Source organism: Penicillium manginii (assembly GCF_028828005.1).
Source record: "Penicillium manginii strain IBT 31320 chromosome Unknown utg000005l:1.0-5665137.0:1.0-5668048.0, whole genome shotgun sequence".
Classification (NCBI taxonomy): domain Eukaryota; kingdom Fungi; phylum Ascomycota; class Eurotiomycetes; order Eurotiales; family Aspergillaceae; genus Penicillium; species Penicillium manginii.
The window spans coordinates 4,826,811-4,853,354 of NW_026643106.1; the positions used below are offsets into that span (position 1 = coordinate 4,826,811).

Genomic DNA, 26,544 nt, shown 5'->3' on the forward strand with positions numbered 1-26,544 from the left:
GTATATACTATCGCAGAAAATGAATTCTAATCTACGGGCCAAACAACGACTTTCGCCTTGGAACTGGAGAACCACTACCCCGATCTTGAAATGATGGAAGCTGTGTCTTAGAATTCGGCTGAGAATTCGGAGTCGGTACATGACCCGACTCCGATTCAATCTCCGGCTCAATGATCTGTACATTGGCAGCAAACCCGATCCGCGGCCTTTTCGGCGTTGGACTCGTCACCGACTCTGGCAGATCAGTGTCATCGGCATCCGACTCAGCAACAAGACTCCGCTTAACCGCTTTGCGCACTCCAACCTCCTCCTTTCTCGCCTCATCCGGGATCGGCAGTGGGTGCCGATCGAAGAATGTGGTGGGATGCTGCAGATACATTGCTTCAGCAAAGCGATTCCCATTTGAATCATGCATCGGCAAAAACGGCTCTCGCTGAATGATATAATTCATAGCTGTATCGTCCAGCAAACTTCGTTCTGCATGCTGCATCTCCGTGTCCGACATCTCCTTTCTTCGCCGAAGCATTCGGTCTTCCAATGTATCCCGCAAAACCAACGTCTCGACATGAACAGGTCTGGTCTGGCCGATACGGTGAGCACGCTTGATGGCCTGGCTTTCGACCGTTGGCTGCCAAATTGGATTGATGATGTAGACGCGCGAGGCATGGGCAATGTGCAATCCGTGCGAAGCCTGTCGCAGATCCATCAGTAGCACGCGGATGTCGCTAGATTCGCGGAAGAGTTCGAGGTATTGAGTTCGGAGCTCAGGCTTCAGTGTACTGGCGTAAATGCGGAACTCGATTCCTAGTAGTTCCAGGCCTTCGGCGATCCAGAAGGCGGAGTTGCTGTTGTCGTAGAAGATGATTATCTTCTCTTCTTTGTGCCAGCGGAGGACTTGGTCCAAGAGATAGGTGAGTTTCGCCGAGCATGTGGCAACGAATTTCGTTTTCATGAGCGGGGAGTCGGAGGGCAAGGTGCGGAAAAGGTTTTGCTTGAAGGTCTTCTTGGGCGATTTATGGCTCCGAGGCTTCGTGCTGTGATTTAGTTGGCTTGGTGTCGAAACTGCGGATGTTGGCGTAGTGGCGGATTCGGGGGCACCCTTGGCCGGGGCATGCTGATCTCTTCTTTCAAGTTCGCCACGAACTTTAATCCCGGCACCAGACAGCCCCTGGGTGGGATCTTGCGATCGCAAATTCTGGGTGACAAACTGCTGTGCCCGTCGAGCCTGGGTGATTCCGATAAGAAGCGGCTCTTCCTCCGAATTCGAATCTAGTGCCCAGTGTGCACGATTTTCTTCAGGGAACTCCTGGAGAAAGACACCTAGTTCATGAAGTTGCTTGAACTCGCGCCAGCTCCCAGACTCCATTGCCATTCGAGCAATGACCATCCCTTTGACCAGCTGGTCGATATCATCGGGTGTCATCTTCTCCGAATTCTTATCCATGTATTTGGTAGCATGGTCAACAGAGTCTTGAGGATTCATCTCGGACCCCGCCCACCAGAATCCAGCTTGTCGCAAATTATTTATGATTTGGTTCAAATGTTTCCGATTCTTCGGATCAAACATGTAGTCCGGGCCTTGCCGTTCAGAGGTAATGGCGTTCACCGCGAGGCCAAAGAGAAACAGGTTTATAGAAAGTCGGTCATGAAACGTGGGTTCCAGGTAAACAACTCGGTTGTATAGATCCGGAAGTGAAATCTCTTTATTCAGAGTTTCAAGTTGATGTCGTACCACAAGGCCTTGTAACGTAGCGCGAATGGCCGGAGACTTGCGACGCTTGCCATCGAGGCCGATCGGCTTCATATATTTCGTCCAGTCCGCCGAGTCATTGTCCTTCGAGTTCGACCAGGGCTGCAACTCGAGAAATCCTGTCACAATGCGTCTTAGCCGATCGAGGTCTTTCAGCTCACTAACTACTGCGTTTCCGGTTTTTTTCCGGCCTTGCAGAGCAACAGCCGTCACATCACCGGGAGATTCCGTATCACTAGTCGCTGCTTCCTGCGTAGCGAGACTGATTTCGACTCCATAAAGTCCAGTTGACGGGGTCCCTGATATGACCCACCGGCGCTCAATGTGCATCTGCCCAAGAAAATGGATCATGTTGGTTTTTGAGCCGTGTCCCGCCACATTGTGGCCTTCATCGACGATGACACGCAACCAATGAAGTTCCGTAAGGGGCGAGTCCATCTGCACAAATCTTTCACGTTGGTTATTCACTGGCTCGCCGGCCTCCTTCTCGAACCGTGTTTTAGAGAAGAGCACGATATCGTAGTTGAGAAGGTCGTCGGCAGATGGTGTCTTATCCTTTTCAGGCCCCTGTTGCAGGGTCAAAACGTTAAGACCTGATGTATGTTGCTGGATCTCATTTTGCCAATGATCTACCAAGTTATTTGGGACAATAATTAACGTTGCCGTGCAGAGCCGAATGCGCTTGGATGGTGGCCGTGGGTACGACATGCTCCGGCGCCCCTGGTACCTGGTCTGATGCGGAGGGATCTCGTAATATCCACAATTGCGCTTGCATGCCTTTATACATCGTTCATAGTGCGTTCCTTGAAGCTTCTTTTGTTCGAAAAACATTTTCCACGGAGCGGAGTGCCGGCCCGCGGCAGCCGCCGCCATTTCCATGAGCGATCCGGTCTTTTCTCGAACTGGCGTGTGGTCGGTTTCTTCTGTTAAGAGATACTTGATGGGGATTTTTGGGACGTGGCCTCTTGTTGCCCAAATGACGGCAAGGGAGATGAACGTTTTTCCACATCCCATAGTCTCGGCGAGGATACCTAGGCGTGATTAGTTATATTTCCACTTAGTAGCTCAGAGTTAACACACCTCCGCACGCTTCTGAATATAATGCCTTTTCTAGAAAAATGCAGGCATCCTCTCTATCATAGTAGTATTCCTTCCCAGTCGGAGTTCTATATGCCTGTAGACGAGGATCCAGAACTTGTGCCGGCTGGACCTCCCGCTGTATAATGGCTGCAGCAGAACGACGCTGATAGGGATGGAGTGGGGTTTTGAGACCAAATTCCGAAAAGTCATCACCTGATAGTAGATCCAACATGGCCTGTTGCGACCATTTGTCTTTAATCAAATCGGGCCGTGGGTCTGGGTCCTGTAGCGTGTTGAAAATATACCACAAGGACTCATCTTCGTCAGAGTCGGAGTCGTTGGTGATTGCTTTTCGCTGACCTTCCCAAGATTCCTCCGAGGCATCAATGTTCGACATCAGTATCTTGAAAGCTGCTCGTAACTTCTTGATAGATTTTTGGATATTATTGCGGTGAGTAAGTTTCGAATCGACGTAAATTCGCACGTTATCATTTTTCACCCGGGCTCGAATCCAGGAACTCCCTTCCAAAATTGATATTTCGGCGGCATATTTCTCAGTAGCTGTTCTCGAGTCAAGCACCCCCAAAGGAAGAAGAGCACTGAAATCTTCACTTGCCTCGTCGGGTCGAGTTGGTGCTGAATGCGAATGTTTATCGATGGTTCGACCCCTGGCCTTAGCAGTTTCACGGTTTGTGTGATCATTTTCGCTCGATGTCGCAACTATTGGACAACCGGGAGGTTCTTGGCCATTTTCTTGCGCTGGCTTCGTTGCTATTGATGCATTCCAAGGATGCTCATTTGTATTCATATGGACAGGTCCGCCGGGAATGCCCGTAGCATTATTCTGACAAGATTCATTGGTCATAGGCCTTTTCAGTTCAAGGTCGGTCGCATCACGATGTGAGGAAACGCCCGAGGACAACTTCGCACTAGGAGTACCAAGTGGTGGAGCACTAGATTCATTTCCCGCGGGACCCGCTAAGGCTCCATAACTCGAGGAAGCGCAGGCTAGGGAAGAAGAACATCCAGGCCGAGCTCCGCATTGATTGGTGTCGGAAGGTGTCGCGAGAGGCCACGTATCGTTATCTGCAGTCTGCAGGGGCAAATCTGAATACATCCCGATGAGACGTATCAAATTTTAGATTAAATGAGGCAAACCGAAAGGGCCGGGGATATGCTGGTGGCGGCATAATTATTCACCGCTATCCGCTTCCGGACACACTTCATAGTGCCAGTAGAGACTGCCCAGGTGCAGTATACTTTGCTAATATTGGTTGAAGGATTTTACAGGGAAAGAATGTTCTCATGCAATGTCATTAATTCAATAATTACAATTTATAAAATACTCAGCTTAAAGCCAAGCAAATATCCAGCGCTACCCAACCACCTAAATCAAATCAAACCAACCAACGCCACGACCCAAGGAAAGGTCGACAATATGAGATATGAATTATGAGATATGAAAATGAAAATGAAACACGAAAGAGAAAGAGAAAGATAAATTATCCTCCCCCTCATAATTTAATTCACTATACCCTCCACCCATTCAACAAAATAATCCAATCCAAGACAAAACAATCCAACTCCCTCACTGCGTCAAAAAATCCTCAATCTCAAAACCCACCCTCTTCAACGCCTTCTCCTCAAGCATGCCAGGTGATCCCATAACCTTCCGAATAACAATAGTCCTAGCATCCTGCAACCGCATCTCAACAGCATTATTGCCAAACCGCCCAAGCTCCTCCCGACTACACTCACGAATATAAACAGTGATATCGGGCCCCGCACAAGTCCGCCACAAACTCGCCATCCACTGCCAATGATCGAGAGAAGTATACGAGTCTCGGATCGGAATCGAGCACGCGAATGCATCCGCCGTCGTCAGTTGATACCGCGGCACGAGGGCCAGCGGCAGCGCTGTGAGAGAAGTACTTGTGCTGGTGGAGTGGTCGGAGCCAGCCTCGCTTGAATTGGGTGAATTGATGTGCATGGAGGCCGTTTTGGGAATGAGGGTTTTTGGACTGGCTGAGCCGTCGTCGTGGAGTGGTTCGGTGGCTGGATTTGGATTTGGATTCCCGCTTCCGTTTCCGTTGAGCGTGCGGACAAAGTCTTTTACTTCGTCTGAGACGCGGTGCCAGGAGGAGATTGTGTCGAGGTATTCGACTGTTGGGTCGGAGGAAGATTCCGCTGTGGGGTCTTTGATTGTTGGGCCTTGGAAGATGCGGACGTGGTGCTTTGCTTCCTTTTTGAATGTGTGTTCTAGGTAGTTCACGGCGCACTGGACGAGAATTGGGTCTTGGCCGTCGATGGCGATGACGGGCCCACGCATGACGGGGGACTGGCGGAAAGTCGGTTGCAAGGGTGGGGATATTTTGGCCAGGACTTTGATCTTATTCAGGTATGGGATTGTCATGACAGTTGCCTCGACGGAGGCGTTGGATGCGTCTTGCGAGAATGGAGTGAGCGGGGCCATTATCGGCGTGGAGGTTTTCAAAGGTGCGAGTTTAAGACTTGACTCCGGTGCGGCTGGTTGGCCGGGAACTGGGGGACCGTTGTTGAAAGGTCGGCTGATTGATGGGAGTGGGTGTCTTTGTTGCTGTTGCTGTTGAATTGTGGCGTTATATTGATATGGGGACATTGGGTAGGGGGATACAGAGTCTGGACTTCGGTTTCGGTGGACCGGTAGGTCGGACTTTATTGATGCGTGAGAGACACGGCGGCGCTTGAGATCTGGGGATTGTTCGCCGGCGTCGTCAAATCTCCGAGGTCGTACACGGTGGTCGAGCTGATCGATTTTGATCGGCTTGAGCTCTTTCTCGCCACCGTGTGAGCTTCTTACTGACATGATTGCCGTCGGTGGTCGCCCTGGTACGGGACCGGAGATGCTTGCTGATCGACCTGTTGGGGTGAACGGAGTCATTGGAGAAGTGGGTGCATTCATGATTCTACCGCCGCAAGAGTTGCATGTCGAGGCTCCGGATGGATTGTGGCTGATTCCAGAGCCTGAATGGCGAGTATTTCCGTCACGACCAGCTCGTTTTGGCTGATATCGATAAGTTGGATATTGCTGAGCATGGCGGGCTTTTTCCTCCTGGTGGATAGTGAGCAATATATTCAGAAAATAGTAAACCACCAGGGTAAATAGCTCTTTTCACATACCTCTGCCAGTGCTCTCCACTCGTTCTTTTCTCCCTCTTTCAACGCTCTCCATTGCATGCCGATGATTTTTGAGATTTCTGGATTAGCAAGACCAGGATTGTGTGTAACGACAGCTGCTTGGTGGTGCTGACGGTATAAGATAAAAGCTATAAAATTGACAAAGAAGCACCTAGTCAGCATGAGTCCAAAAGAATTAAACATTCCAGATCCTGGGCCAATCCCGACTAGATCACAAAATGAAAGAAAAAGGCACTTGCCATGCTCGTTCAACATCGGCGCGGACATCATCGACTCACCATTGCGAGGCCGGGGAATTTTCGGATCCGGCTTACAGAGACACCACTGGCTGGCATACTCTTCCTTGCTCGATTTGACTGGACTAGAGCTACCCGAGGAAGGAGGGGAGCGCTCTCTTAAAGGAAGAGGAGCCGTTGAGATAGAGTGTTGTCGTGGGTAAGCGTCCACGATGGAGTGCTTGTCGATCGGTGGAGTATAGGGTTCAGCCTTGCCGTGATACATGGCAATCTGCTGGTGGATCTGAGGGACCGCGTTGGGACGATATTCGGGATACCTGCAGGTTCCGGCTTGAGGTTCTGGCCGGTGTGGCAGAGCGCCATGGGACATTGGGAGATCATTCATAATCTTGTGTTCGAATGGATTGCTGTGGAGAAAATTTGAGCCTGAAGACTCATGGCGCACAGCAACCGGGGCGGGAAGCACTCGATCGTAAGACATTTATCTATAGACGACAACAAAAGGAAAATAATAAAGCAGATAAGTGGTGGCAAATCAAAGCAAGAAGAGGAAAAAAATATTTGCGAAAGAAGCGGATTGACGGCGAATTCGGCGTGAGTCCTTTGTTCAAGATGCGGAATGGCTTGCAATGACACAAGGGAAGGGGAAATTGAGGGGGATAGGGTGAGAGAAGAAAGGGAAAGTATAGATGGATCCGAAGAGGGATGAAAGGGGAAGAAATAAAAATAAGTGAAATGAAGGCGAGAGGGGAGGGGAAAGCTGTTTGAAGGCGAGACAAAGGGAGAATGGATCTATATCAGGCAGGCGTTTGGAGAGTCGACGAATTGGAGGGGAAGAAAAAAAACAGAGAAGCATTAGGAGATCGGATAGAATAGGGTGACACCTTTGGACAGATTGGGACAGTTTCTAGGGCTCGTTCAGTCCCGCCAGGCGAGACAAAGGACGGCGCAAATTAGTGATTCTTTGTCTTGGATGCAGGAATCCCTGTCGGTGAGCATGCTTTGACAATGTATGATCTTCCGTGAACCAAGGAATTAGAGCGCCAGGATGATGAGGGACTTAATGGGGCTGACTGGGGTCAGTAGTTAGCTTAGAGTATGGTGGTAGTTGATTCGATGGAAATGTACGAGAGCAGCATGGGAGTAACTGTACCAGTAGACTAAGTTCTATACTCAAGAGTCTAAATGGCGTGAGTACTACTACGACGACTATAACTACGACTACCACGTTTCCATCGATAAAAAAAAAAAAGGTAATCAAAAAGATGAATCAACCAGGAACAGAACAAACCCATATCGTAGCCGACGACCAAACCTTGGAACTCCTTGAGCAAACGAGATCATTGTTTCTTCGAGACCGGATGCGGCGACGCGCATGCCCCCATTCCTCGGGCCGAATTGTAATTGGTCGGCTCCCGGCGGCTGCATTGACGTCGGTTCCCCGAAACAAAGAAAAACTCGCAAACACGCAGAAACTAGCGATCTGGCTAATTCAAAATTGTCATTCGTGGAGACCAACCAGAGTGTCGCGATCCGATTGGAAATCAATCGCCCTTTCTCTCATTTTCATTGATTTGACACGGGAAACCCCCTCTTGTTCCACCTCCCCGACTCTGTGTATAGACCATAGTCTGTAGCTCCGTTAAGGTACGGTACTCCGTACCTGTCAATGATCTCATGCCGATCGCTCTCCACTGTAACTCAAACAATATCGCCCCGATTAGGTCGCTGCGATAGGAGATTCCGAGTTTCAATGGAGACCAGCGGTACATGTAAGAAAATCATAGATGGCGTTACAATAAGTAAACAAAATGATTGCTATGTACATAGTCCCAACCCGGGTTCACCCCATCAGAAAGCCTTGTTGCTTAATCTTGGGCCTTCTGACGTGGGCAAGTCAGGCCGACCCTTAGTGATCTGGGGCCAACTGGGTCCCAAAAAAAAAACAAGAACCGAGAACAATCAATCCATGTCAAACTAGTAGACTCGCCACAGTTTCCCTGACTCGCAAGTTTCAACACCGGTAAACCTTAGCCCTAATTTGTCGGTCTACCCGCTGCGCAAGGGCCAGACCGTAAAGTAACCACGCGGTGAGAGTCTACCAGTCAGTCTCATTTCTTTTCCCTTCTTTTTCTCCCTTTTTGCCCTGACACCTGTCACGTTATGACCTCAAGACATCACTTTTCTCCGCTAGCACAGGTAACTCGATCCAAGTGGGCCCGATCGGTACTACCCAACACCCGCTACAAAAGTACCACCTCAGCCCGCCAGGCCGCATTGGTACATACTACATCCGCAGCTCGCTTTATGTCGTTTGTCTCGGAGACACACAGGAAGAGCTGAACAGAGCTGAATGAAGCTAAAATCTGAAATGAACCCCATGGACCAAGGGGCAAAAATATATTCAGTAAGAAAATAAAAAGTATACAGAAGAATATACATGCTGCAACTGATTCATGACAATGTCTAAGCTAAACTGCAACACCCCGTCGGCTAGCCGCCGACTCAGACTTGCTGGGGGTGGCGTTGAGCAACTCCTTCGTCTCCTTGTAGACAGCATTCCCCATAAGCTTGTGAGCAGATGGTCCTAGATGCATTTGGTCCCTAGAAACAGAAACAGAAACCTGGTCAGCAAAGAAAGAAACTCACAATGTCGATCAATCGTGTCATGGATCATGAACATGGCCATTCGGCCATGGGCCTTGAACCACGGGTTCAGAAATGTTGAATGTTGGGAAAGAGCAGGGAATAATGGAACAGGAACAGGAAAAGCGCGCACGCTACGCAAAAAAGGCGCAAGTGCAAGCGCAAAGGGAAAGGGAAAGGAAAGGAAAAGGAAATCCACTTACCAGAACAGATATTTCTCTGGGTGTTGGCACCGTGACTTCTCCTCCGTCCCTGACATCATGACCCCGAGCCCACCCTCACCAACCAGGCAAGGAGCATTGACATTCTCCCACCCAGGCTCAGTATTCTTGCCCATTCCATTCTCCTCCTGAATGCCCGAGGCATAAAGCTGCCAATCGCGAATACGATCCAAGACAAAGGCATTGGTATCAAACATATAGAGCCACTGAGCCTTCCCATCCTTCCACTCCGTAGCAGCAGACTTGAGTTTAGAATTCCAATCCGTCAAAAGACGCACCGCATCCTTGAACTCGTCACCGCCGGCGCTCGTAAATGCCGGCAGGAAAGTCACGTCCATTGTCTGGGTCATGATGATCTGCAACTCCGTGGGTCCCCAGCCCTTGAACGCCTCGGCCAGTCGATCCAATTGCTCGGTCAATTTCTTGATCCGTCGCTCCACCGATGAAACGGCAGTGTTGTAGTCGGCTTCGCGCAGACTCCAGAGGTCCCAGATTCCGAACGAAATGACAAAGGTCGTGCGCTCTTGGCGGGTGATGCGCTCCTCTTCGGTGAGCCTTTCCATCGCGCCCGTCTCGGCTGCTAGCCACTGATCCAGTTGGGCCTTGAAATCGGGGACCTGGTCTCTAGACAGCCAGCCGAAGGAACTTAATTCGTCGTTGTCGATCACGGCGCCGGTGTCCTTCTTCGTATTCCCTGCGGATCGGGCCGACTGCGCAAGATTCTCTTGGTAGCAAGAAAACTATATTGTAGATGTGTCAGTTTGGTTTGGTCTGGTCTGGTCTGGTCTGGTCGGATCCATTCCTGCAAGACATATTCCCGAGACAAATTTCATTACTCTTCGTGTCTTACCCCTCGTCTCTCTTGTCTCGGATTTCGGTATCTGGGGCGAGGAAACACATACCAAATCACAAAGATGATCCGTCCAGATCTTCTCCTGCTCTTCTGCCGTTTCACTGGCGCTCCAAGAGTCTCCGAAGACAACCAATCGGTGGTCGAACACATCGGCGGTCTGGAACGTACCGGCCAGCGGTACGACATCGCCAAACGTCCTCCCCGTCAGAAACCATGCTGTGTAGAGAATGGAGCAGACGGCGACGGCACAAAGGCCGTAAAATCGATTGAACATGCGCATTTTCACTTCCTTTGACGATGTGTGGGGTTTGGTGTGTACGCGCAACGGCGCGGTTGCTAGGTAGGTGGTGAAAATCCGCTCGCGGTGATGAGAGTGATGAGAGCAATGAGGAGAGATCAAGATCGGCAGTTGAGTTGGGTCTGGGTCAGCGGGATCGGATCGGGTGTCTTATCGCTGTCGCCACTCTGATGGATTCGTATTCCACTGTTCCACTATTCCACTTTTCCACTCCGCCAAGGTCAGGGGGACGGTAAATATGGCAAGAATGGGAGAAGAGAAGAGAGGAGAGGAGAGAAGAGGAGAGGCGGAGGGAGGTGGAGAGAAGAGGAGGTTAAGGTAGAAATCAGATTATGAAAAGGAGAGAGTGGTCAGAAATCTCCACTCCACCGGCAGGTAGCGGAGTAGGTGAGAAGTGGTGCGGAGTGCGAGTGGGCGCTAAATTAGGCCCTGGTTATCCCGGATTATGATTAGAAAAGGGTATATCTTAGAGGAGAGACAATTGATATTCTTTGTATATATGTAGGCAATGGTAATTAAGCTATGAAAGCCCTGCACTACGTACTATTGGGGGATGCCATGCTATGTGAAGAATGCGACCGGCGGGCCGCGTGGCGGGCGGGGAGGGAGGCTGAACGTGGAAAAGCCTCGCGTGCGCCGGGTCGTACTGCAGCGGTTCGTATACGTAGTAGTATTAGTATTACTATCCGACACCAGATAGAGAGTATCCTGTTGCTAGATATATCTTGCTGCTAGATGAAGAATACAGAGTATGCCATGTCAGCCAAGGACATGATGGCGCCATTCTGGTAGTGTAAGAAATCTCCCCATGGCCAGCCAAGAGGTGCTGCCAATGGGACAGTCCAGTTGACTCCTCGTACTTCGTACAGCCCTACTTCTTCGAGAGGACCGAGAACTCCAGTCAGAGCACAGAAGACCACAGGAGTCCACAGTTTCAGTCCAGCTGTGGGGGGCCAAGACAGCCACGGCCGATCAGATGCCAAGACATTAGACAGAGCAGAGTGCTCCTGTAGAGTAAGCTGAGATATGAGAAGTGGTGGGGATGGGGGACAGCAGGAATTGGATGGAATTGAATTGATGAAGGCCGTGGCTATGCTGAACAGTGAATTAAGTGAGAAGTAGAGTGGGAGTGAGTCGAGTGAGGGGAGTTTAAGGAGTGTGGTTACTCTAACTCTAACCTTACACTCTGGTGTAACATTAGGTAATCCTCTTCTTTAGGCTATTCTGATAAGAGTAATCAATGCCAAGACCGGCAGTTGTCAGACGGGGAGCGGTGAGTGGGATGACAACACCTAAGCGGTGAGGATGGCGATAATACTGCCGGTCATAGATTTCCAGTCACGTGGAGTCACATGGGTTTAGAGGCGGTGAATCGATCGGCGGGTGTTCAGTCATGTGACAGGGCTACCTCCAGACTCGGCTAGTGCCAGCTGACTCAGCCACACACACTCGCTACGGCCGACTTTTGCGAGTTGCAAAATCCACAACGACGTTCGCCCTTTAAACTCACGTACGACAACTTCCGCGCTACCGTCTTGACCGCGCAACCTCGTCAAGATGAAGCTCAACATCTCCTACCCCGCCAATGGGTCCCAGAAGATCATCGAGATCGATGATGAGCGCAAGCTCCGCCCCTTCATGGAGAAGCGCATGGGCACCGAAGTCAGTCTCCCGATCTCAAAATACATCTTCAAGATGCACCACCCATAAACACCCACCACCCAACCTGGAACGCACACATCCACCTACAAATCCACACAATACACCCATCTACCTACCCTTCTACACAATCACACACACATCACACACACATGAAAACGGATAGTCTAGGACAACCGCTGACGGTTTTTGCAGGTCGCCGGTGACGCGCTCGGTGATGAGTTCAAGGGTTACCTCTTTAAGATTACCGGTGGTAACGACAAGCAGGGTATGTTTCTCTCTCTCCATGATATCAATGGATTCCATCCTAGGAATTCTTCGCTGGAATTTTGTTTACTGACTTCCAATCACAGGTTTCCCCATGAAGCAGGGTGGTACGTTCCAACAACACTTGCACACTCCCACACTCCCCACAAACCAACAACCACACCCAAATTCCAAAAATTCCTCCCGCAAAATACTCACCTCTCTCCAGTTCTCCTCCCCACCCGTACCCGTCTGCTCCTCGCCGACGGCCACAGCTGCTACCGCCCCCGCCGCTCCGGTGAGCGCAAGCGCAAGTCCGTCCGCGGTGCCATCACCGGTCTGGACCTTGCCGTTCTGGCCCTGTCCATCGTCAAGCAGGGTGAGGGCGAGCTCCCCGGTCTGACCGACACCGTTGTCCCCAAGCGTCTCGGCCCCAAGCGTGCCACCAAGATCCGCCGTTTCTTCGGCCTCGACAAGAAGGATGATGTCCGCAAGTTCGTCATTCGCCGTACCGTCACCAAGGAGGGCAAGCCCGAGTACACCAAGGCCCCCAAGATCCAGCGTCTGGTCACTCCCCAGCGCCTGCAGCGCAAGCGTCACGCCATTGCCATCAAGCGCCGCCGCGCTGAGGCTGCCCGTGAGGCTGCGTAAGTTCCACCCAGCCCCAGCCCCAGGTTTTCCTTGCATGCATTGCATTGCATAGGCAACCCCACACTCCTGTGCTACTACCTGGAACCCCTAACTAACAATATCCTTTTACAGTAACGACTACGCCAAGCTCCTCGCCAACCGTGTCCACGAGGAGAAGGCCAAGCGTGACGAGCTCCGCAAGCGTCGCGCCTCATCCATGCGCAAGTAAATATCATGATCCGATCCGCGACGTCATGATTTTTTATTTTCCGCATAGGTGAAATGGTAGGGGGGGGACTTTTACTACTCGATTCTCTATAATGGAGAGAGAGAGCTGGGCGAAGGGAAGGAATTTTCCCTCACGTTTCCCGGGGAAAGGATATGGTTTTTGGAAGGGAATGATATCTTGCAACCACACACTTTTTAAAAGCAAAAATGAGAATCATTTTTTTTTCACCCGGGCGGACCAAACGTGGGGGGGATCTTTTTATGTCTGATACTTGAAGAATCCAATCTCAAAAAAATGGGTTAAGTTTATTTTATTGTTTCTGTTTCTTCTCGACGCGTAGACATGCCTACCTGCTGCCCCGTACCTGGGTGACTGTATTGCCTGAACTTGAAGGCTAACCGTAATTTCGCATATGTCCGATACCTTCCTAGGTAATATTTCTGTTTACTAGTGGGAGCCTAGTACTTGTACCTACTTCTAGTACTGCCTCCTACCTTCCAAGGTTCAAGTTGAAGGAACCGAGCTCGAATTCCCGACAAGACTTCCATCATGTCCATGTGGGTACTACTACTTGTGCCGATAGAGCACTAACTACTACCTAGGTACCTTGGGCATCTACTAAAACACCACCAAGTCACACATATCACTCTGACTCAATCCTAGCAATACCTAGGTATCGCCTAAGACACCCTACGACCAAGCATGATCTACATAAAGCCAGTGCAAACCGTCTTCGATTGCAAAGCCACATTAGGTACCTACCCGGGCCGAGACATACCTAGGTACTTCTAGCAAAGACAGACAAAATGCAAGTCACCGCGAGCCTGGACTCTCCAATAGGTATTAGTTAAAAGAGACAAACGGCCAAAAGAATGAGTCTCATTACGACGTCATTACGTACACTCTTGCCTCTATTGTGTAGTGGTTATCATGTATCGCTCGTAACGATGAGGTCCCCGGTTCAAATCCGGGTGGAGGCACTCAAAGAGAATCTTTTTGCTGGCCGTGTCTAGTGTTAGCCATCCTTGTGGACATCAAAGAAAATGCTAGCGGATTGAGAATCTGCTTCCGTTTATGACAAGATACCGCTCGCTCGAACCCAGTAGCCATCAAAGATATCCATTATTTTGCCAGCTAGGGAGCGGGTATGACCACGGTAGTGCCAGAGGGGAGATAGGGGCTAAATGGAGCACAGTTCTTACCAGTACTAACTTGAACTATTGCGCCAGAGATACAGGCATGTCTTCACAAGATGCGGTCTGTACTAGTAGAGGCTAAGACGCAAATCTCGGAAGCAGAAACAAAACTTGGAAGTGTACATGATCAGATCAGATTATCCGAGACCACTGGGGAATTCAAATTCTAGATTATAGTAAGACACGGGGCAGTAAGTCAGGAACCCTGGCCAGGCAATACTAGCACATGTATGAAAGCGCAAACAGGTGGACTGAGACACAAACACAACCGTAGTAACGCGAAAATCAAAAACCCGGACATGACATGTCGACAATGCAGGCAAGGTCCGCCGAGGACAGAAGCAATGAAAAGGATAGCTCTATAACACTGACCTTCTTTTCGGGCCCGTAGGTCTATGAAAAAGAAAGAAATAAAAAACGAGAGAGGCACATTCACATTTCCAGAGGGGTGTGTTGTACAATACCACGATGGAAGAAAAGATTTTGTTTGAAATGGTCATAGAAATCGTATTTTTGTTGTTTCTTTCCCACGTGACACAATGGACTCTGCCACTAGCATATAGCAGAATAGAGTAGAGTAGGAAATGAGAGGTAGATAGATAGATAGGTATGAGAGCGATGTGGATGAAGAGGGTTGTTAACGCCCAAATTGGCAAGAATTGGCTTGGAACAGAGACGAGACGTGACGTGAAACGATGGGATAGAAAGTAGAAGAGAAAGCAAGAGGAGAGTTAAGATGCTTATGCGACAGCGTGCGAGAAGAGGAAGCTAACGGACTCGCCGTTGTGGGTACGACGACAAGCCTCGGCAAGAGTGGGACTGACATCGATCGTCTCGATGCGATCGCATTGCTCCTTCTTCTCGGCGTGGGGCACTGTGTTGGTGACAACAACACGGCTCAGGCGGCTGCCGTTGATGTTCTCGATAGCCTTGCCGGAGAGAATGCCGTGGACAACGATGGCGTTGACTTCCTTGGCACCGTGCTGCATGACGGTGTCGGCGGCCTTGACGAGGGTACCACAGGTATCAGCCATGTCGTCGACGATGATGGCGACCTTGTCCTTGACGTTTCCGACCAGAACCATGCGGGAGACTTCATTGGGTCGGGCACGTTCCTTGTGAATGAGGGCGAATTGCAGATCGAGACGATCAGCGATGGCGGTGGCACTGGGAAGCAAGCGTAGCGTTAGTTAATGAGATCAAAGTCAAGATCGATATGCTGCATTTTAAATCCAGGGGAAACGTACCGCTTAGCACCACCGGCGTCAGGGCTGACAATGATGCAGTTGCTAACGTCCAGGTTCTCACGGATCCACTTCAAGATGCTAGGCTCGGCGTACAAGTTGTCGACGGGGACATTGAAGAAGCCCTGGATCTGGCTAGCGTGCAGGTCCATAGTGATGACGTGGTTGCAGCCAGCGGTCTGGAGCATGTTGGCCATGAGCTTAGCGGTGATAGGAGCACGACTCTTGTCCTTCTTATCCTGGCGGGCGTAGGGGAAGTTGGGGATAACGGCGGTGATACGGCGGGCGGAGGCGGTCTTGCAGGCGTTAATCATGATCAGGAGTTCCATGAGGCCATCGTTGATATCGTTAGGTCGCGTGGACTGCAGGATGAAGACTGTATATGGGAGAATATTGTCAGTTATGGTAAATCTTTCAAGGTATGATTTCATGTCTGGCATGTGTGCTCTCCAAGTATTGGTGGACAGTATATTCACATACCATCTTCGTCGCGCACACTTTCACCAATTGTGACACTAGTCTCCTGGTTGGAATATTGCAGGACCATGATCTTGGTCAATTCAATACCCAGACTAACTCCCATAGATTAGTTTCCCGCCTGCACGGAGATGGAGATCGGGGATCGGGTGCTGCAGAACGTACCGGTCAGCCACGAGCTCGGCCAGCTCGGGGTGGCTGTTACCCGTCAACAGCTTGATGGAGTTGGAATTGGTCGACATGATGTGTTTATGAGAAAGAGGAGAGGAGAGGTAGAGAGGGAACTCCCAAGAAAGTCGAGATTCAATCAAAAAAAATCGAAAAATCGATTACCCGCCATCTGCCACTGCCCGCTTTGGGCCCCGCATTGTCCCGTGACTGCCACTCACCGCCTTCCGCGTGCATCGAAGTATACAAAAGTATACAACCGATTGTTAATGGATGGCTATAATACCCAGGTATAACTGCTACTACTCGTGGAGATACTAGTAGGTACATGCATCGGAAGAAATACAAAAAGTAGAACATATGGATATTCCGTAAAGCAATCTAAGTACAATATAGGATCCAGGAAGTCCCTAGCTGACCTGCACTTCAACCAGAAGCAAACCCGACCCATTCAATATCAATTCGAATCCGAATCCATTTTCATCTTTCCTCCACCCGCGAAATTCATCACCAAGATTCCATCCCATTCCCAGACGCCATTGAATGCTGGAGAAGAGAACACAATTGCCAATTAGAAGAGAATGATAGAAAGAAACGCAGACAGAACCCGCTCCCGCTTCTATGCGAAACCGAAGTACTCGCTGCCAGCCGTCATGGCTGTGTACAGTCGGTGACGGAGATCTTCATAACTTTCATACTCGGGAAGATCAAGCTCTGCAGGAAAGAGTTAGTAAAATGCAATGCCACAGGCGAGGAAGACAGCGGGGAAAGGGGTGAAACTTACGGTTGAAACATGTGTGCGCGCTAGGGAGGCGATCCTTGTTGCCATAATCGCGGTGGATATTGAATTTGCTGACACCGTTCATACCCTCCAGCTCCTTGAAGCCGTTGAGAGGGACCTTGCTAGTACCCGTGACAAACTGGAGCAACTTGGCGCGTTCTTCCTTATCGAAGGAGCGGACTGCACGCCAGAACCACTGGATTTGCGACGAGGAGGCAGAGTAGTTGTGATAATCGGTATTATTCTTCCACTCATCGACGTCGATCTCAGGAAGACCCGAGATCAGAAGTTCCAGCTCTTGTTCGTTGAAGATGGAGATCAGGTCTGGCGGAATGATCTCGTGGAAGCCGGTCAGGAAATTGTCGATCTGCTCCTTGACAGACTCGACGAGTCGGTACTCGACAACGCGCTGGACATAGTGCTCCTTGTTCTCCTGGGTGACGGGGATGTTGCGGCCGTTCTCGATCAAGTCGATGACTTGCTTCTCGCCAAAGTCGTCAGTTTCGATGGCGAAGGTCTCAGTAATAATATCCGTGATATCATTCTCCAGCATCCAGAGCAGAGACTTGTAGTAGTCCAGATCCAGAGATTCCATATCCTTGATAGAGACAGCCCGGCCGAGGATCTTCTTGTAAACAGCGCGCGAGAAATGACAGTCCAGAACGCGTCCCTCGTAGAGAGCCTTGGCGATGATCCGCCCAATGAATCGGAAGAACAGAAGATGCTCCGAGTTAACGCCACTGAGGCGGTTAGGGTGGAATGTGGTCCGATCAGAAGCAACGGGGGTGAATAGAGCGTAGTTAGCGTTAAACATTCCCCGAGCGAGGACCTGGAACCATTCTCGAGTCACACCACCAGCATCGACACCTTCTTCACCGTGGAAACGCACGTTGAGCTTGCCGTATTTAAGCTCATCCGCGGTCTTGAAGTAGAGGGACTTGAACGAATCAAGGAAAACCTGGTCGCGACGGACGGAGAGTTGGAGGGGAGGGTGGGGGTGACGAGGCTCAGAGCCACGAGAGTGCACACGACGGGTAAAGTAATTGCGCTTGTTGTCAAATTCCAAGACCTTGGGGTTCTTGACCAGCAGGGAGAACGTGCCACTCATCAATCGAGGGTTGGAGCGGACAAGCTCATTGAGGATCTTACGGTGCTCCTCAGTGAACTTGAAGAAAAGGTTTTCCATGCCAGGACCAACATCGGGAGCACTGTTAACAGATGCTTCTCGGCTGTTGCGGTTGATAGGTTGGTCCTTGAGAGTGGTGTTCTTGCAAACAACCATCAACGCCTCGATCAGTGGTAGAAGTATCGTAGCCACGTTAAGCATATTCTCCTTCTGGCGTATAAGAGACAGGCAGTCACTCAATTTGGTCCACAAAGGCCCGAAGGTAGCGCTTTCATAGAGTCTCTTGAGGACATCCTCCTTGGGTGCGGCTTCAGGCTCAGTACCCTTGGACTTGTCCACACGAGTAGGATCGAAGAGGTAATCGAGGGCGGTAAGGATACGCAGCAATTTGGCTTGATCGGAGCTGGCGGGGGAGAACTTGGCCAGGGCCAAGCCTTGCATGTCTGTGCCGGTCTTGGCTTGGTGGATATGAGGGAGAAGTTCCTCCAAGTCTGCCAGAATTGTATCGCTTAGGGTCTGTGCTTGCCCAACGAGTTCGTTGCCAATAACATCACGAGCTCCGGGGATAGCAGACAGATTGTTGATGGTTGAGAGTGTGTCACGGAAGGTCTTGCCATTGCATTCGCGAGCGGCAAGGATGTGAACAACCAGTCGGAAGTTGTGATCGGGAACGACGGGGGGGCTCAATGGATTTGCGCTTGCGCTTTTCCTCCTCACCAGGTTTTGAGCCATCTTTTTCGGCGGGTTTCCCATCTTCGCCCTCTGTGGTCTGAGTAGTACCTTGGTCTTCAGCAGACTCGACTGTAGGCACGGGGGGCATCTGTCATGGCGGTATCAACACCCGATGCCGAGTCAGCAGGCTGCTCAGCGGATTCCTCGGCTTGAGTTCCTTCGGCCTTCTTGCCCTTTTCCTTCTCCTCTTCTTGCTTCTCCTTCTCACGACGAAGAAGAACAGTGAGTGGCTGAGTGATGCTGCTCAAAAGAGCAGACAATTGCTCCATGCAATTGGGGCTGTCCATGATCAATTTCCGATCCAAGAGCGAAAGAAGAGCATTCAGAGCGAACTTGTTAGAACGGTTATCCTTGCCCTTGCCCTTTCGCAATGCCTTGAGTTTGAGCGAAGAGGCAGAATCATGCTCGGTCAGGAAGAACCAAGCGATGTGAGGGTTGAACTGCGAAAGGAAAGACAGTGTACCGAGGCACTGCTGAACCACCATGATAGGAGTAACGTCAGTGCTGACGCTGGAAGAAGACTGAATGGTTGGGTTGCGCTTGGTGGATTGAGGAGTCTTTTGCACACCGGGAGCCTTGGCACGTAGAGAAAGGTGGGAGAAGCTGCGTTCAATTGCGGAGGAGTCCACGCTACCGTCTTGCAGAACAGACAGAAGGAGGCTGATGACTTCGCTTCTGTTCTGTCGATTCTCACAGACGTTGTGGAGAATGTCGTTCAATTGGTGGCGAGCATTTCCTTGCAAAGGCATGAACATGAGACGAAGGAGCGTAGCAACGCCAGCCTTATCAAGCATTTGAACGATTTGACGACGCTGCTGCTTCTTGGGCTCTTGACCTTCAGCAGCCTCACCCCGTTGACGAGTCCCCGCGCCCGGAATGCCGGGAAGATCGCCAAACTGAGCGATGCGTCGACCGCCCAGAGTTCGTGCCTCCGTCAGGTACTCGGGGCCTAATGTAGCGAGAACTTCCTCGGGCTGATCAGCAAGAACGGCCTGGCGCAAGGAAGGATCTAGAGTGGCTAGGAAGCTGGCAGCATCCATGTCTTCGGCACGTGGCGGGGCGCCACCAACGTTGGCTTGTCGTCGGGCGCTATCCCGTTCACGTCGGCGTCGATCAGCGGCTTCTTGTTGGAGCAGTTCTTCACGGATCTCGGCAGGAAGAGCTTCCAGGAATTCCGAGTTAATCTCGGTTGGTTCTTCGCCCGCGGCAGCAGCCTGGGATCGTTGTTCAGCGAGCTGCTGCATGATAACTTCCTCGCGGAGTTCCTCTGGAAGCGCCTCGAGGTATTCAGGATCGATTTCCAGACCAGTGATATCAAGCTGGCGACCGCGAATGGTGGTGTGGACTCGTTCAGCAGGTTCGACTGGACCAGACTCGGGCAAAGTCGCAGTTTCTCCGGTAACAGACTCTGTCTCTTGGACGTCTTCCATCGGCTCATCACCGCCGGCAGCTTGTCGCTCAGCTTCTTCTTGCTCTTGCTCAGCCTGGCGTCGAGCATTTTCTTCTTCCTCCTGGCGCTTGCGTTCACGCTCTTCTTCTTCGCGTGCAATGCGCTCTTGTCGCTCTTTCTCGGCCCGGACTTCTTGAGCCTTCTTGCGCTCTTCTTCGGCAATGTTTTGACGTTCCTCTTCCTCCTTGAGGGCAGGGGGCACCAGGCCCTTCAGGAGGGAGTTGACAACACGTTGGCACTTTTCAACATAGGTACCGCTGTAGAGAATGCGAGCTTCCTCTTGCCAGCGGTTCTTGGTCACAGACAAGGAAAACTTCACGGCGTGGTGGGGATCATCGCGACCACGAGGGGGATTGGCTTGTCCTCGGCTGAGCCCGAACATATCATTGAGACGGTTGGTGGGGAGGACGGTGCTGCGGTCGACGTGAATATGGATGCCATCTGGTCGAGTAACAACTCCAACGCCAGGCTGGGCTTGGCCACCAATGGCTTGCATTATGGCATTCATAAAGCTCATGGGACTATCCATTGGCATGAGGCGACCCTGACCACCCTGTGCATCTAGAGCAGGCCAGTCGGAGAAGCCCTCGGGGCCTTGTCCGCGGAGTTGGGAAGTAGCATCTCCACGGTCGTTACGCATTAGCAAAGGATTAGTGCCATCATCGTTTCGTCCTCCGGGCATTTGGCCTCTGTGGACACGTTGGTAAGGTTGGATTGGTACCAAGCCGCCATTGCGACCGGGCATGATTTCGGTTACAGTTGCCCAAGCCGGTCCTGGCCCACCACGGAAGCGATGGTTATGGTGGCCACGAGGGGGTGGCAGTTCATCGCCCTCCCAACCCCATGGCTCAAGGAGATCATCGTCTAAACAAGCATCAGTAATGAAATTGAGGCACATCTCCGCCCTTGCATAGGTGCTCAGCCTACCTTCCATCTCTCCTTCAGATCCCTGATCCATCTCGTAGTCGTCATAATCGTCACCTTCTTCTTCGAGTTCGTCCATTTCGTCGTCATCTTCTGGAAAGTATAAGCGAACGAGTTCACGAAAGGGGAGAGAAGCGGACAAACCTCCTTCCTCGTTCAAGTCATCAAGAATTTCATCGTGGATATCTCCTCCCAAGCCTTCACCGTGGAGATCATCCATTCCACCGGCGGCTTCGTTCAGAGCACGGAATAAATCATTGATGCGGTGGTGACCTTCGGGTTGACGGTTAGACTGGCGCATGTCCGCCATTTCGTCCTCGAATTGGTTCATCATCTCGGCTTCTTCTTCGTCTTCGGTCATCTCTTCGCTCTCCCACTCGTCTTCTTCACCATCTTCGAGGCTGTCATTGTCATGGTCACCGGTGATTTCGTCCGCAAACATCACATCTTCTTCCATATCGGAGTGGTCGTCGTCGTCGTCCTCATCGTCGTCATCCTCATCATCATCCTCATCATCGATAATGACCTCAACAGCATCACCAGAAAGACCTTCAATGGGACCCACGCCATCCTCATCGTCACTGACAACCTCACCATCATCTTCGGGCATGTCCTCGTCGTATTCCATTTCTTCATCATACTCATCATCATACATCTCATCGTCCTCGCCCTCAGATTCCTCTGAGGAGGTCTCTTCCTCATGTCGGGGTTCGAGCATGCCGAGAGTAGAGTGTCGGAATAGATCAGGGGTTTCCTCGCGTTCGTCCTCCATGTCAGAAACAGATGTTGCCGAAGAAATCTCATCTTCATCAGCTTCGCCGAGGTTAGAGATGTCAGAGTTCTCACTAAGGAGCACGGCTGTTTGAGTAAGTTTGTTGAGGGGGCGGAGGATATACTTGATGACACGCTTAGATGAGGGGAAATTCAAATCGATTTCGGCGACAGAGGCTGTCAAAGCAGGAATGAAATGCTTCTCGAACATCGTCTTCGCGAGTTGTCTTGTGGAAGACGGGAATCCTGCATCCTGGGAGTAAGAGTAGCCGCTAAGCATCTTATCAAAAAGATCGGCCAGGGACATCAACTTGGAATACTTGGAATCCAGAGGCTCAGTAGAAGCATTGGCATCCTTGTAAGATCGAAGAGCGTGCTCTAGAACGAAACGGCGCACAAAAGCAAGCTCGGGTTCGTCTTCTTCGTTGCGCTTGTGTTCGTTTCGACGACGGCCGACGCCGCCGAACTCGCCGGTCTTGGTGCAAAGAGCAACGAGAACTTGCATCGTCCAGCCAGAAGTGATGCTGCGCTTCTTGAATGAAAGCGACTCATCGTGCTCCATAGTTCCGATGGGGACAAGTACGTTCAACAAGTAATTGAGAATTCCAGAACGAGGCTTCGAGGGTGTTGTAGCCAAGGGGTCGGCCTTGCGGGAGAAATTGATGAACTCCACCTTCGTCCGGTTGTAGGAGGATAGAAGCTCGGTCAGACATTGAAGCAAGAAGCAGCGATAAATGTAGATGGGGTGATCCTCTGCCTTGAACGTCGGCTTTTCACCCTTCTTTGTAGTCGTGGTAGGGTTGGCAGCGCGGTTGGGCTGAGAATCAGCAGCGCTACTCGCAATAGAAGGCGTTGGCTCATCAGTACCCATCTCGACATCAGTTTGAGGATCGGTCTGCTCAGCAGTAGACTGTTCAACCGGCTCGGTGGTTTCCTTATCATCCACATCCTTATAAGACAGAATTTCGGACAGGAGATAATGGATCACACCATCTGGATTCTCCACCACAGGTGGTTTGAGCTCGGCAGTCTTGGCCTGATTTTTGCTGTCCTTGTCCTTATCGTCTGAAGCGGCTTCCTCTACCGGAGCGGCTGTCGAATCCGACGCTTCACCTGCTGGCTCATTCGTGTCATCTTCGAGGCCCTTACCCTGGCGGAGACGCGTAGTGCGGTCCTTGTCAGCCTTCAGACCAAGAATCTGCGGCCGCTGTGAGCTGTCATAGCGAAGGAGTCTCAGTTTCTCGTTGGTGACCTCGACAAAGATTTCAGGCGCCCTGAGGACGAGGTGGTACAATTGTCGAACGTAGCCGGTAGTGTCGATTTGGCGAGTATTCTTAGACTCAAAGTTAGCAACGATCTCAGCGCGCATGATTTGGCGGATCGTAGCCTCGTCTTCAACAATGTGTCGCAGAATGATCATGAAGGAGCTTTGAAGCTTGTCATTTGTTGCGCTAGCCAACTGCTTGACCATAACGAAGAGGCGCTGAAGGTTTCGCTTTTCGCCAAAACGAGCCGCAATGCTGCGCTCGCGAGTGAGGATGACTAGGACACGGCAGATAGACAAAGCAAGGGTCTCATCCCTGCCCACGCGAGGAAGAATTTCCACCAGAGCCTCAAAGAGCTTGGTCTTTTCCTCCAGAGAAACAAGAGGTTCCTCGAGTCGAGCGGGACCATCGTTATCAGCGCTGGGGTTTTCGGGATTAGGAGGGGTCCATGTGATAACAGGTGGCTTGCAGTCATCGGACAACAGTTTCTCCATAATCAGCAGGACATGGCCAACCCACGGGAACCTTTCGTCGTCAGCCTTTTCAGGGAGCTTGACGAAGCCGAGGAAAGTTGAGAAGCAATCCTTCAGTTCCTCGAGAGTTGCCGTATACATGTCGCGGTCTTGCAGGACCAATGCGAGAATGTGTGCATAAGCAGCAATCTTCTTGCCGGCAGTCTGGAAGTTCTCCATCTGCAGAGAGACGAGGGACTGAACAAGAGTTTCTCCGATATCGCGACGGAAGTTCTCAGGCTCGGGATGCTTTTTAATGGCAGAAGAGATAAGGTCCGCGAGCTCGAAGGAAACGTCATGGTGCTCGTTCAAAACGTCAAGGCATCGATCGATGAGATTTGAGCGGATTTGTTCCCGTTCCACGTCCAGGGACTCGACTGTCACTAGTTGGCGGCGAGGAGCGGATTCACTCGGGGCTGCGGCAGGAGCCGGAGGAGGAGCATTGATCGGTTCGAGGGGCGGCCCATCGTCATGGGACTGCGCATCGCGAGTTTGGTTTGAAGATTCAGCCTGGTCATCTGTGGCCATGTCATCGTCGTTCAGAACATTGTGAATTGCACGAGCCAAGCCGTCCCGCATGAGAGGATCCATATCTTGCCCATCACCTTGTTCGGGGTTCATCGGGTCATCAACAGGTCGTCCTGCCTGAGCCAGAAGCATTGCGAGACCAGAGCGCTCAAGGAAACCGCCACCGTTGAACAGCGCACCCTCTGGGCCAACAGGCTCATCCGCAGCTTCTCCGCCTGAAGCAGTGTCAGAATGACCGGTTTGAAGATCGTTGGGGCCCGGGGGAAGTCTTGGCGGAGCTCGGAGCCAATTCTGTGCTTTGCAGTATTCTTCTGCATTGACGAGCGCATTGTTGCAACGATAGAGGGCCTCCTTATTCAATTCATTGTCATTATATCCCTTTTCCACCAGAGATGCGGCCCGTTCTTTGCTGACCACAAATGCACGGCGAGGCGTCTCGGACAGAGGAGGCTGGGTATCTGACTCATGAGCAGCTCCGCTCTCGTACTCTCCGTCCAGAGATGACCGAAGGATATCAATAAGGCACTTGATGACCGAACTTTCGGATTGAGTCGCAAAGTCGGAATTCCACATCTCCTGGGCCATGGGTAGAATCTGCATGCGAAGATCGACGATGAATTGACCCGAATGGAAGTAATCGGAGCTGCCACGGTCACGGTCTTGATGACTGGTCAAGGCCTGAGTCTGGCTGGAGTCGACGATACTCTTTCCTCCCGCGAGTTCCGAAAATAGAGCAAGGATAATCTTGATTCCACCGTAGGCAGATGTGAGCTCATCGGGCATTTTCTTATCGGTATAAGGGGCGTATTCCGAAGGCTTGAGAGACTGGATCTCACGCATAAACATTTGGCTAATCTCCTTGAGAACATTCAGACCATTTTGTCGCTTGAAAGCCACGAGGACCATTGTCAAGTAGTTTGACTGAGGACGCTCATTGGAGACCTCGTATAGAAGATGCGAGAACGAGGAAAGGGTCACAATGAGATACGCGAATCGATGTCTCGGGCTGTCAGAAGAGTTTGCAGCAGCCAACTGAAGCTGTCGAAGAACAGATTCCGCTATGGCATCAGCAACCATTGTGGCATTCTGTTTCGCCTTTTGATCAGTAGTAGGTCGTCTCTTGGTAATGAGGCTGAGTCCAAGGTTGTGGAAAAAGCCAGTGACAGAGGATGGTAGGCCACTCAAGAGGTAACGAAGGGCTTGGGCATTCTTGAAAGCAGGGGTCTCTTCGTCTGGCTTGGCCTCATCATTCGCGGTCTGCTCGGGTGCAGGAGTCTTGCTGCCCTCGGCAACTGTTGTTCCTTCGCGCGAGGCTGCAGTTGCAGAAGCCGTGGCTTGCTGAGGTTGTGAGTTATTCTTTGCATTCTGGTTGCTAGTAATACCAGTTGACTGCACCCATTTCTCGGGGATGTTCTTTTCCAGCATGATCTCTTCCCAGACACATGCTGCTTGGAGATCACCAAGCGAGGCAACCAATGTACAATAACGATCCGCAAGATTGACTTGAGCGAAAGGAGCAGTTTGATTAACCGATCGGGTCTGATATAGCGGCAAGGCGAAAACCTCGCGCAGAAGATCAGTCAGAATCAGAACAGCATTCAGGTGCTTGGCGAAGAATGTGCCATGTTGAGCGGCGAGTGTGGGCTCTGTGGTCGGTTCACTTGAGTCATTGGGCTTGATCAGTGCAGTGAAGAATCCAGAAGGACTGGGGGATGTCGAGAAGGCCGAAAGGTTGTTCACTGCAAGCTGCGCGCGGTCCACCAGGGAAGGTATGATGAGGTGTGGTTTTGTCTCAGCGAGCATGTGAACAAGGACCGTCAATTCTTGGTTGGCATCTGTGCTGTGGAAATGGAAAGACATGCCCTGGAGCGTAGCATAGTCAAGGACAAACTCCGACCCTCCGGCCTGGATAAAGGCTGTGCAATTCGGCTGGTTTTCAAAGAAGGCACCAAGGAAACGAATAGCAGGGAATATATAGTCTGTGAGTGTTAAACCATGCTCATCATAGTCTTTAGGCTCGAAGCTAGCATCTGGCGAGGGAAGCAGGCTTTCTAGGGCACCATAACTGAGCTTTCCACCGTTGGGCAGGGCAACCGAATTCAAAGAATGTATACCGAGGAAGCGGGGGTTTTCCACCGACGCATCAACAGCGACGCCGATATCCCGGAACAAAGATGCGATATCCCCAGAAAGGACAGATTGACCCTGTGAATCCTGAGTCCATAACTTTGTACCGAGACCCAGCTCCCAAGCCTTGACCCGACCAAGAATATTGACACGAGCCGCCATCACAATGACGGCGGACATGATTGATGTCTTCAAAGCGGGGTGGTGACGAATAAGCT

The 26,544-nt window shown here is 51.1% G+C and overlaps 6 protein-coding genes across 6 annotated transcripts; 1 reads left to right on the forward strand and 5 right to left on the reverse strand.

The window, feature by feature from the left end:
• Window positions 1–31: 31 nt before the first annotated feature.
• N7533_008135 (DEAD/DEAH box helicase) lies at window positions 32–3,873 on the reverse strand (the record flags this gene model as incomplete). The annotated part of the gene is made up of 3 exons (XM_057104785.1): window positions 32–2,781; window positions 2,831–3,759; window positions 3,806–3,873. The coding sequence occupies 3 exons, from the start codon at window positions 3,871–3,873 to the stop codon at window positions 32–34; spliced, it is 3,747 nt and encodes a 1,248-aa protein (XP_056959742.1).
• A 545-nt stretch (window positions 3,874–4,418) lies between these two features.
• N7533_008136 (putative HMG box transcriptional regulator) lies at window positions 4,419–6,724 on the reverse strand (the record flags this gene model as incomplete). Its single annotated transcript, XM_057104786.1, has 3 exons — window positions 4,419–5,921; window positions 5,990–6,135; window positions 6,286–6,724. 3 exons carry the CDS (start codon window positions 6,722–6,724, stop codon window positions 4,419–4,421), a joined length of 2,088 nt encoding a protein of 695 aa, XP_056959743.1.
• Window positions 6,725–8,714: 1,990 nt separating this feature from the next.
• N7533_008137 (uncharacterized protein) lies at window positions 8,715–10,243 on the reverse strand (the record flags this gene model as incomplete). The annotated part of the gene is made up of 3 exons (XM_057104787.1): window positions 8,715–8,847; window positions 9,093–9,850; window positions 10,013–10,243. 3 exons carry the CDS (start codon window positions 10,241–10,243, stop codon window positions 8,715–8,717), a joined length of 1,122 nt encoding a protein of 373 aa, XP_056959744.1.
• Window positions 10,244–11,818: 1,575 nt separating this feature from the next.
• Window positions 11,819–13,025, forward strand: N7533_008138 (40S ribosomal protein eS6; the record flags this gene model as incomplete). The annotated part of the gene is made up of 5 exons (XM_057104788.1): window positions 11,819–11,923; window positions 12,116–12,188; window positions 12,274–12,294; window positions 12,396–12,813; window positions 12,929–13,025. 5 exons carry the CDS (start codon window positions 11,819–11,821, stop codon window positions 13,023–13,025), a joined length of 714 nt encoding a protein of 237 aa, XP_056959745.1.
• A 1,936-nt stretch (window positions 13,026–14,961) lies between these two features.
• On the reverse strand, window positions 14,962–16,184 carry N7533_008139 (ribose-phosphate diphosphokinase; the record flags this gene model as incomplete). The annotated part of the gene is made up of 4 exons (XM_057104789.1): window positions 14,962–15,388; window positions 15,469–15,841; window positions 15,946–16,037; window positions 16,108–16,184. 4 exons carry the CDS (start codon window positions 16,182–16,184, stop codon window positions 14,962–14,964), a joined length of 969 nt encoding a protein of 322 aa, XP_056959746.1.
• A 545-nt stretch (window positions 16,185–16,729) lies between these two features.
• tom1 (E3 ubiquitin-protein ligase TOM1) lies at window positions 16,730–26,506 on the reverse strand (the record flags this gene model as incomplete). The annotated part of the gene is made up of 3 exons (XM_057104790.1): window positions 16,730–16,824; window positions 16,895–18,779; window positions 18,857–26,506. The coding sequence occupies 3 exons, from the start codon at window positions 26,504–26,506 to the stop codon at window positions 16,730–16,732; spliced, it is 9,630 nt and encodes a 3,209-aa protein (XP_056959747.1).
• Between the last annotated feature and the right edge of the window lie 38 nt (window positions 26,507–26,544).